Genomic DNA, 10,753 nt, shown 5'->3' on the forward strand with positions numbered 1-10,753 from the left:
CGAGTGGCTGCCACCCGCACGACCCACCAGGGCCGGGGACAAACTGCAACCGAGGTACATGCCCTTAGCGGGAACCGAACCCGGGTCTCTCAGGACCGCAGGCCGACGCTCTAACCGCTGAGCCAAACCGGCCAGGGCGGAAGTCACCCTTTTTATAAGTTTAGACACAATCATGTGACCACCACGGCCCATCATCCCAAAAGGCTCTGCATGCCCCTTGTCGTCAGTTACTCCCCCACCTCACCCCCAGCAACCGTGGAGCAGCTTTCTGTCTCTATGGGTTTGCCTTGTCTAGAAGGTCCTAGAAAAAGGATCCAGGTCTGTGGCCTTCCACTCTGGCTTCTCTCAGCGTACGGGGTGTGGGATTTATCCAAGTTGCTGTGTGACCCCACAATTTCTTCCTTTTGTTCCTGAAAAGTGCCCATCACATGGAGGCTGCAGCTCGGTCATCTATTCCCGGAGACCCACGGTTGTTCCACTTCTCAGTGCTTGTGAATAAAGTCCCATCGACTCCCATGCATGGGTTTTGTGTGTTTTATTTCTCCGTGGTGAATACCTAGGTATGTGATCGTTAAACTGGACAGAGCTTTACAGGAACCTGCCAAGCGGTTTCCCGGGGGCTGCTCCACCTCCCCACTCAGCCCAGCGGTGTTCGTGTCAAAACATGCTGCCATGCTCTGGCCGGTGTGCTCAGTGGTTAGTGTCAGCCTGTGAACCAGAGCATCTCAGGTTCAATTCCCAGTCAAGGGCACGTGCCTGGGATGCAGGTTCCACCTCTGGGTCGTTCAGAAGGCAACCAATTGATGTGTCTCTCTCACATCGATGTTTCTCTCTCTCTCTCTCTCTCTCTCCCACCCTTCCTCCCGCCCTCCCTCCCTTCACTCTCTTTAAAAATCAATGGAAAAATATTCTTGTTGAGGATTAACAAAAAAAAAGCTAAAAAATGAAAACATGCTGCTATTCCCACAGGTGTGTAGGTGTGTCCCGGGTGGTCTCCATTTGTCTCTCCCTGGGACAAATGACGTTGAACACTTTTTCATGTGTTTATTTTCCATCCGAGTGTGTTCTTTGGTGAAATGTCTCTTTAAATCATTTTCTCCTGGTCTGGCTGGTGTTGCTCCGTGGTTAGAGCGTCAGTCTGTGCACTGAAGGGTCACAGGATCGATTCCCAGTCAAGGGCACGTGCCTATGTTGCAGGTTTAATCCTTGGCCCCTCTCACATTGATGTTGCTCTCTCTCTCCCTCCTTCCCTTCCACTCTCTCTAAAACTCAATGGAAAAAATATCCTCAGGTGAGGATTAACAACAAATAAATCATTTTGTCGTTTTGTTTTGTTTTGTTTTGTTTTAATTGGGTGGTTTGTTTTTGTTACCGAGTCTTGAGAATTCTTTGTACATTCTGGGTCTAAGTCCTTTATTAGATGTGTCTTGTGAATATTTTCACGGGAAGCCCTTGACTGGTCTATCCTGTAGCTCTGGGGCCTGGTTGAGAGCAGGTGCCTCCTGAAACCCTGTGGAGGCAGCAAGCAGGGACCTTGGCTACTCCTCCCTCCGTGGAGACCAGGGACTTCTCCCACCCGGACGCCCTTCCGCTCTGAGCATTGGTCCTCCCCAGGGACCTTGGGGCATCTGGGTGGTGTGCCCCGAGGCCACGTGCTGCCCCTGGCACGGTGTCCCTGGGCACTCTGCATGGACACAAGACATCACCTGCAGAGGCCAGGGCACCTCAAGCCCTCGCCAGCTGGTGGTGCCTGCCTGGCGACACTGCTGCCCAAATGCTTATGCAACCAGTGATAAGGTCTGGAGACCATAATCCATCCTAAGTGGCAGCTCAGCCCCGCCCTCCAGACCTGTTGCTGGAGGCCCAGCTGGTGCCTTCGAGGGGGTAGTGGGGGTCTGGAGTGCGGGTCGCTCAGGCCTCTGATGCCACCTCTATCACAGCTGCCCTGGCACAGGCTTTGCCCCTTGATGAGGTCCAGAGGCCTGACCAGTGGGGAGCAGAGGGAGTGAGGACAGTGGGGGACCCAGGCCCTGAGTGGGGGCCCGTTGGCTAGAACAAACCTGAGCCTGACTGCTTCCCAGCAGCAACCCCAAGGGCCCTGGGCCCCCAGCCCCAGCCAGACCCGAGGTGGACAGAGGTGCTGAGGGTCTGAGTCCCTGCAGGCCACAACAGTCTCTGCGTGGGCCCCCAGGACTACCTGGCAGGTTAGGGGGACAAATCCACAGCTTGGAGGAGTCGGGTGAAAGCCCAGCTTTCTGGAGCCCTCCAGGAAATGATCCCTGGAGCCGGCGGGGACACTTGGGTGATTGTGCCACACAATGGACAAAGGAAGCCTGGGGTTTCCGGAGACCAAATGCCTTTCACGCCCCAACCTGCTGATCTGGTGAGTCAGCTGCTGGCTACGCTATAAGGGCCCGGCCTGCTGGGCTCAGACATGGTGCCAGGAGCCAGGCACAGGCATGAGGATGAAGTCTCTCCTCCGAGGCCGGGTTCTGGTGCTGCTCTGGGTGTCCACAGCTTGGGCTGAGGTCCTGGTGCAACCAGAATTTGATGCCAAGAAGGTACTGGAGGCCTCCGTGCTGTGCTGTGGGGGGCTGGGGACTGAGCTTCTGCTGAAAACCACAGCGACAGGGTAACGGTAGGAGCTGTCTCCACCTGCTGGGCTCGGGCCTCATGCTGCCTTTCCACGTGCTCTCTATGGAACCCTGAAAGCACCCTGTGGGGGTGATTACTGACCCATTTCACAGTGGTGATGTGACTTGCACAGCTAAATGCAGACAGGGCTCTCGTTCACCCTGGTCGCAGAGCCAACGGGTGGACACGCTGGCTGTGTAGTTTCAGACAAGTTCTGGTTCTGGGTTGTTGGCTTGTGCTCCTGGGCCCTTTCGCCTGCCAGTCACTGAACTACCTCACAGTTCTCAGGCCTCTGGTACGTGGTGGCCATGGTCTCCGACTGCAAGGTCTACCTGGACAGGAAGGACCACCTGCTGATGTCCACCAGTGCCGTCACGGCCACGGGGGAGGGCAACCTCAGCGTCCACATGGAGTTCCCCTGGTGAGCCCAGTGGGGCTGGGTGCAGCTGGCAGGGCAGGGTGAGCCTGGGCAGCTTCCCAGAGGGAATGGGCTGTGTACCTCCAGGGCTGACGGCTGTAACCGAATGGATGCTGAGTACCTGAAGGTGGGCTCCGAGGGACACTTCAGAGCCCCAGGTAGGTCCCGCCCCACCACCTTAGAGGCACCTGATGCCGATTCTCCATGGGGGTGATAATGGGACTGTCCCAGGATCCCCCCTCCAAAGCCATCTCCTGTTCCTCCTCCTGTCCCTCTCCTTCGCCACTGCAGCAGAGGTCAGTGTGGGTGGGGGTCACCCGGGTCCCAGCAGCTCTCTCCCCCCGCAGCTTTGGGCTACCTGGACGTGCGCGTGGTGGACACGGACTACAGCTCCTTCGCCGTGGTCTACATCTACAAGGAGCTGGAGGGCGCGCTCAGCACTATGGTGCAGCTCTACAGTGAGGCCCCTCCAGCCCCAGCCCCCCAGGCCCCGCCCAGTCCCCATCTTCCTTCCCCCTCCTGGTCACACACTCCCAAGTCTGGGCCCGCAAGGACCAGGTGCGGGTGAGGCAGGGGCTGAACAGGGCTTTGGATAGGTAGGGGTTGGCTGGAGGGGCCTCTGAGGGTGGGGACCCATCTTCCGGGCTGCTGAGAACTTGAACCAGGGCTGAGACCCCATCGGGCTTTCATTTCCGAGGTGTGGGCAGAGCGCAGCTCCCCAGGGTAGCGCGGCTGAGGTTAGGGCGAGAGGGTGGCCCTTGGCAGCCGCAGGAAAAGATGCCTGGGGGAGGGGACAGCCTAGGGGAGCATGGCCAGGGGGAAGAGCTGAGTTCCCAACCTCCTGGACACCCCGGTGTGAATTGGGAGAGGCGCCCCTCTGGGCCAATCCCAGTCCCCACTGGCCGCTCAGCCAGGCAGGGGCTTTCGGGCTCAGCCTGCCCCACCGCGGGTGGCAGCCCTCAAAGAAGAGAGCAGAAGACACCCGTCTCTCCCCCTCTCCTCCGCGAGCCTCGGGGTTCACGAGGGCCCTGCTCTGCCCCAGGCCGGACCCAGGAAGCGAGCCCCCAGGCCCTGACGGCCTTCCAGGACTTCTACCCCACCGTGGGGCTTGCGAAGGACATGAAGGTTGTGCTGCCGAAGTCAGGTACCCCGCCAAGCACTGCCTCCGGCTAGGCCCCGCCCCACCCAGGCCCCGCCCCACTCAGGCCCCGCCCCGGCTAAACCCCGCCCAGGTCCCGCCCAGGCCCCGCCCCGACCAGATCCCACCCCCGCCAAGTCCGCGTGCAGCCGGTCTCTGGTCGCCCGAGTTTCCTGCCAGGGGCTGGGCTGGCAGCACCTCCAGCCACTCCTGCCCACAGCCGCTTCTTCCCCCAACACACCCCAAGGGAGAGATTGTGGGGAGCTCAGGAGGGAGAGTCTTTCAGTTCCACCCTCTGGGGGTGGCTGTACCCATCCCCACACACTCGGGGGGGGGGCTGCAAAAAGCCGAGGGCGCTGTTCCCCAGCGCAGCCTCTCAGGGACTGCCCTTCTTCCCTCAGATGCGTGCTCCTCGGCGGGCAAGGAGGCCCCCTGACAGCCCGGAGGCCCACCTCGGCCCTTCCCGGGGGGAGGACAGGGTAAGCCCTCCCGTCCTGCAGGGCCTGGTGGCTTCCCCACCAACTCCGCTCTGTGTTCTTCTGCCTGGGTTTTGTGCTTCCACATCACCTCTTCCAGGAAGCCCCCACTGATTTCCCGCCTGCCGTAACAACTCACAAACGGGGAGCTTAAAACAGGAGACATTGTCCCTCTCAGTTCTGGGGCCACAGGTCCAAAGCCAAGGGCGGGCAGGGCTGCTTTCCCAGGGGCTCCGGAGGAGAAGCCCACCTGGCCCAGCTCCTGGGGGTGCCGCACTCTTGCGTCCCTTGGCTTGTGGACACATCACTGCCATGTCTGCGTCCATTGTCACATGGCCGTCTTCACTCTGTGTGTCTATCCAAATTTCCCTCTTTTTTTTTTTTAGACATTTTTTTCCTTTTTATTGATTTTAGAGAGAGAGAGGAAGGGAGCGGGAGAGAGAGATAGAAACATCGATGAGCGAACACATTGATTGGCCTCCTCCTGCATGCCCTCCACGGGGGATCGGGCCCACAACCTGGGCATGTGCCCTGCCTGGGAATCGAATTGGCGACCTCCTGGTGCATGGGTCGATGCTCAACCACTGAGCCACACCAGCCGGGCCTCTTTTCTTTTTTTAAATATATTTTTTTTTATCCTCACCTGAGAACATTTTTTTTTTTTTTTTTTTGCATTTGTCTTCTGATAGAGTGGGAGGGAGAAAGAGAGAGGGAGAGAAACATCGATGTGAGAGAGACACATTGACTAGCTGCCACCCACATGACCCCAACCAGGCCGGGGACAAACTGCAACTGAGGCACATGCCCCTAGCAGGAACCGAACCTGGGCCTCTCTGGTCCATGGGCCGACGCTCTAACCATTGAACAAAACCAGCCAGAGCTAAATATGTTTTTATTGATTAAAAATTCTTTTTTCTTTATTGATTTTAGAGAGAGAGGAAGGGAGAAGGAGAGAGAGAGACATCAATGAGAGAGAACATAGACTTGCCACCTCCTGCATGCCCCCACTGGGGATTTGGCCCACAACCTGGGCATGTGCCCTGACCGGGAATCAAAGTGGCAACCTCTTGGTGCAGGGGTCGAAGCTCAACCACTGAGCCACACCGGCCTGGCTTTTATTGATTTTTTTAGAGAGAGAAGAAGGGAGAGATAGAAACATCAATGTGAGAGAGAAACAGTTATTGGCTGCCTCCTGCACGACCCCTACTGGGGATCGATCCTGAACCCCCAGCATGTGCTCTAACCAGGAATGGAACTGGGACCTCTCAGTCCATGGGGATGATGCTCAATCCACTGAGCCACACAGGCTGGGCAATTTTCCTTCTTCTTATAAGGACACCTGTCATTGGTTGTGAGGCCCACTCTAAATCCTGGGTGATCTCATTTTGAGATCCTTAGCTAAATATTTCTGAAAGACCCTATTTCCAAAAAGTTTACATACAGAGTTCCAGGTGGACTTGAATGTTGGGGGAACCCTGCCAACCCAGTGCACCCTATGTCCTCATGTGCCCCGGCTCACCTCCTGGGCGTGGGGCCCTGCCTTGGGATGGCCTGGGTCCTCGTCCTCTTCCTGAGGGTCCCATGAGCGATCCTTGCTCGCTGCCAGAACAGGGCTGGGTCCCCAGGAGCCCTTGGGACATGGAGGCCGGTGGGCTCTGGGGGACACCTTCACCCAAAGTAGACACTAGGGAAGCTTTGTGCCCCTTACCCAAGTTTACGGTGAAGAATCTGGGAACCTAAATAAAACAATGAAGCCCTGGCCGGTTTGGCGCAGCGGTTGGAGCGTCGGCCTGCGGTATTGAGAGACCCGGGTTCGGTTCCCGCTAAGGGCACGTATCTCGGTTGCAGTTTGTCCCCGGCCCTGGTTGGTCGTGTGGGTGGCAGCCACTCGATGTGTCCCTTTCACATCGATGTTTCTCTCTCTCTCTCTTCTTCTCTCTCCCTCCCACTCTATCTGAACAAAAAAATGGAAAAATGTCCTCTGGTGAGGATAAAAAAAAAAAAAAAATGAATAATGGATGTGGCAGAACAGTGAGCAGCATCAGGAGGCAAGCCTCGGACCTTCCCTGGCAGTGGTGGTGCCTGGGGCCCCTTACCCTGCATCAGTGTTCCCTGTGTCCCTCACGGCTGTCCTGGCTATTGCCCAGAGGCGATGGGGACATCTGGGCTGTTTTCGCTTGTCGTGGGTCTGACGCTCCCCGCATCCCGGCGCTGTCTCCCGTCACGAGTGTGCTTGTTTCAGAAGCCGTACTGGGGGTACAGAACCAAGTCAAACCCAGAGGGTTCTCCCCGTGGGGACTGTGAGCCTGTCCTCCCGCTCTGTACCCCACCCCCAGATAATCTCACAAAGAAAAGGCGGCTTTGGGGGTCAAGCGCCTCCCGGGGACCACCGCTCAGGTGCCGATCTGCGGCTTTGTGGTGTTTCCTGGCCATTCTGGGGCTTTCTTCCACCCCAGCCCCTATGCCAGCCAGCCAGCCAGCCAGCCAGCGAGGCTGGGGCCCCAGCACACTGGGCAGGAGGACAGCCCCGGGGCTCCAGGGGAGCGGTGGGGGGCTGTTTCCACATTTGCAGAAGTTTGGGCGGCAGAATAGCTCAGACGGGCCTGTGGGTGACGCGTGAACTGGGGGGTGGTGCCCTGCAGTGTGTACGGCAGCTGGGGCGTCCGAGGGATGTTTGCCGAGTGAGTGGGTGGGTGGAGTGACCATGCCTTTCCTCTCTGTGCAGGGCAAGCGGAGTAACAGGCCTCGTCACCCCAAGTTGTCCAGACCCTCGGCTCTCCCTCTTTTCCTGGCCTTGTCCCCCTCCTCATGCCCACCTCATCCCCAGGGGGCTGTCTCCCTGGGCCTCCCCCTTCTACTCAATAAACACATTCTGTTGGCTCCAGGCTCACTTCTTTGGAGATGCCTTCAGGGGGAGCACAGTGGGCCCCGTCTCGGCCTTGGGGAAACTGAGGCAAGGAGGTGGGTGTGAAGGGGATTCTGGCTGCTGGGCTCTTCCTGGCACCTGTGGGGGGGCTGTACCCCCAGGCAGCATCTAGCACCCACTGGCTCGACCCCCATGGGTTCCCACCCTGTGGAGCCCAGCCCGCTGCCGGGCTCTGCGGGAGGAGCTAGAAGCCGAGCCGCGTGGCTCTGGGGCTTCGCTGCCCCCACCCATGTGACCTGGACCTTGGGCACACGTGTAACCCTCTGGAAGGCCTGGTAACGGGTCACGGTGGTGGCCAGTGCACTCCAAGCCCTCGCCTCCAGCGTAGCCCATGGTGGGCTGCTGGACACGCGCAGTGAGCCTGTTGCGTTTCTTGTTTCACAGACCTGGAAGCTGGGGCATGCAGAGGGCTGCGACTTGCCCCGCAAGGGGCCAAGCTGGGGGTTCAGGCCCAGTGGCCAGGCTCCAGGGCCTGGGCTCTGTGCTGACCGTCGATGAGATGTGGGGGAAGGAGAGCCCTCCCCGGGGCCCCTGCCACCATGGTCGCCCCGGACACTGTGCCTGGAGCCCTCCTGCAGGAACTCTGAACGCTGGGTTCCGTCCAGAGCACACACTTCAAAGGGGCAGACGTGGGGCGGGCAGGAAGGCGCTGGAGGTCCCGCTTCATTGCTCCGGGCGGTGCAGCCCCCGCAGGACTGGAGCCGGAAGCAGTGGGCCCCGAGGGCATCTGTCCTCATCCTGCTCCTGGTCCCCCAGAGACTGGGCGCCCTCACACGTCCTGCCTTCCCTCTGCTGCCTGGCGAAGCCCTTCCCAGGGGGCCCTGGCTTATGAGCCCGGGGCTGGGGTCAGCCCAGTTCTAGGGTCAGGCTGGGGCAGGGCCAGCCAGCCCTCAGCCTCCTCAGCCCCCACCCCTCAGCTGCTCCTGTCCTCTGGACGGTCCCCCTTGGTCTCCAGTGTGCCAGCCAGCTCTGGGCTACCCTCTCCTGGCTTGAGCCCCTGAAGCCAGCCTGACAGCCCTTGTGGGAGGGCAGCGCCGCGCCCGGAGGCAAGGTGGCCAGTCCCTGGTGAACGGGCCTCCTCAGCCTGGACGGTGGACAGGCCAGGGGTGTCATTCTGGACAGGAGCTGCTTTGGGCACCCTCAGACCCCTTGTGCTTCGTCATCATTACAGATGGGGAAACTGCGGCAGAGTAGCTGGGTCCCAGGGCTGGAGGGGGCAGGGCTGGTGCCCGGGAAGCCTGAGTCCATCCACCCTGACATGCTTATCGTCTGTCCTGGGTCCGTGAGAAAGTGCCGGTGGGAGGAGGCCTGGGGCGCTGGTGGCGAGCAGTGGATGCTGACACCGGTTCAGATCCCGGCTGTGTGCCACCGGCCTCAGACCGCGGGCAGGCAGGGCCTCTCCGAGGCAGCCTTCTGGGTGGGGGTCCCACCTTGCTGTGCACTGTGGGGCCTGAATGAATCGGGGGGATGCTCTGCACGGGCCTGGCACGGGTTGGGGCTGGCTACTATCATGGTGGAGGGGACATAGGCACAGGAAAGAGAAAAACGGGGGCGGGTCCCTGTGCCTGCAGAGGTCCGTCAGGCCAGCGGGACCCCACCTCCGGCTCCCGTGGGCCCCTCGCCCTCACTAGGCCTCAGAGGTGCTACCTGTGCAGGAAACACCCCGTGGAGACCCCCAGGCAGAGGAAACCCTCACTCACTTCCCCCGCCTGGAGGGCAGGACCCCGCTCAGCGCTTGGGCATCACTGTACTAGCCCTCAAGCGTTTGTCCCAAGACTCAGAACGAGCCTGGAACCTGTGCGTCCGTGGGGAGGTGCCCAGGGCGCATGCTGGATGCCATGGGGCCTGGGCTGGTGCGTCCATCCCACCAGCCCTGTGTGGGTTGGAGATGGGGTCCCGCGTATCCTGGTGGGGCGGGATGTCCTCATGCTCTCAGGCCCCAGGAGGCCCCTGTGCCTCACCCAGCCCTGTCCCCAGGCTGCTAGCCCAGGCCAGCCCCACCCCCGTGGCTGTGGGTGTCACAGGGCCTGGACGGCACCTTCTGCAGAAAAGGCGAATTTCTCTGAGCAGTGTGTGGCCACGTTTGCCTGATGACATTCCCAGGTGATTGCATCACCCTGGCTGTCCCTTGGATATAAACCCAGGCGCCGGGGGCAGAGGTGTCGTGAGCGCTGAGCAGGGATGGAGGCCAGGCTGCTGAGCGCCATCCTGGGTGTTGTCATGGTGCAGGTGCAGACGGCCATGCAGTACCTGGACATGGAGAAGGTGGCTTCCCTTCCTTGTCTTGAAGAGGTTGGGGGGGATGGGCCCAAGTGTCTGGCTAGTCTAGTCCCCCGTTCCAACACCCCCCAGCGGATGACTGAGCAGCTGCCTGGATCGGGGGCCCAGACCTGCCCAAGTCAGCCCCTACAAGGGCAGGTGGCTAAGGGTCTGAGTTCAGCCCACCTGCTCTCGCCTCTCCTTGGGAGGCAGCGCCCCAGGACGGGGGGGTGGGGTGGGGAGAAGGGCAGAGCCCTTCCTGAGGGTCTCCTGGGGGTAGACCTGTGTCCTCAGCCAGGTTGCTGGTCCTCTGGGGTGTCCAGGGTCCAGGGCTCGGTGTGGCCACCTCATGCTTTCAGGTCAGTGGGGTCCTGCCCCCTCTGGCCCTGTCCACCGTGGGAACCAGAGGGGGCCCGTCCCGGTGGGAAGGGTGGCTGGGGGCTTTGGTCCCATCTAGATGCTTCTGTGGTTGGGCCCCTTCTTTGCTGGGTCTGGGTTGGTTTCGGGGCCAGGAGCCAAAATGACCAGCTTCTAAAAGATTCAGATGGAAGTTGTGGGCTCCGGATAAGTTTCTGGAGGAAGGAGCCCCCCCCCAAAGTGAGGCCGGGCAGAGCTGTGCCTCTCCCGGGGGGCAGGGCTGCTGGCTGCTGCTGGCCCCGCAGGGCCGCTGGCTCCCTGGAGGTTTTCACAGCCGGCCGGCCCTCTCCAGCCCATCTGCCCTCTGGCGACCCTCCCAAGGACAGGCAGCAGCAGAGGTCGTTGTCCGGAGGACAATGCACACGGGCCTGGGTGGGGAGGGGCTCGTCCCGCTGGCATCTTGTCTGGTCAGAAAGGACCCCCTGGAAGGATGGCCACCTGCTGCTTTGTCACTGAGCCTTGCGGGTGTCCACTGACCTACCTGG

General features: G+C 60.4%; 1 protein-coding gene across 1 annotated transcript; it reads left to right on the top strand.

Moving 5' to 3' along the window:
* Window positions 1-2,422: 2,422 nt before the first annotated feature.
* Window positions 2,423-7,539, top strand: LCN15 (lipocalin 15). Its single transcript, XM_036261643.1, has 7 exons — window positions 2,423-2,561; window positions 2,916-3,055; window positions 3,140-3,210; window positions 3,400-3,510; window positions 4,095-4,196; window positions 4,592-4,669; window positions 7,392-7,539. Exons 1-6 carry the CDS (start codon window positions 2,460-2,462, stop codon window positions 4,624-4,626), a joined length of 561 nt encoding a protein of 186 aa, XP_036117536.1. The 5' UTR covers window positions 2,423-2,459; the 3' UTR covers window positions 4,627-4,669; window positions 7,392-7,539.
* The last annotated feature ends 3,214 nt before the right edge of the window (window positions 7,540-10,753 follow it).

The sequence above is a fragment of the Molossus molossus genome, unplaced genomic scaffold (genome assembly GCF_014108415.1).
Source record: "Molossus molossus isolate mMolMol1 unplaced genomic scaffold, mMolMol1.p scaffold_m16_p_14, whole genome shotgun sequence".
NCBI classification, from domain to species: Eukaryota; Metazoa; Chordata; class Mammalia; order Chiroptera; family Molossidae; genus Molossus; species Molossus molossus.

Coding starts and splice junctions, on each gene's coding strand:
- LCN15 (XM_036261643.1), top strand. CDS start 2,460: ATGAGGATGAAGTCTCTCCTCCGAGGCCGGGTTCTGGTGCTGCTCTGG. Junction 3,211..3,399: donor GGGACACTTCAGAGCCCCAG/GTAGGTCCCGCC, acceptor CTCCCCCCGCAG/CTTTGGGCTACCTGGACGTG. Junction 3,511..4,094: donor CACTATGGTGCAGCTCTACA/GTGAGGCCCCTC, acceptor GCTCTGCCCCAG/GCCGGACCCAGGAAGCGAGC.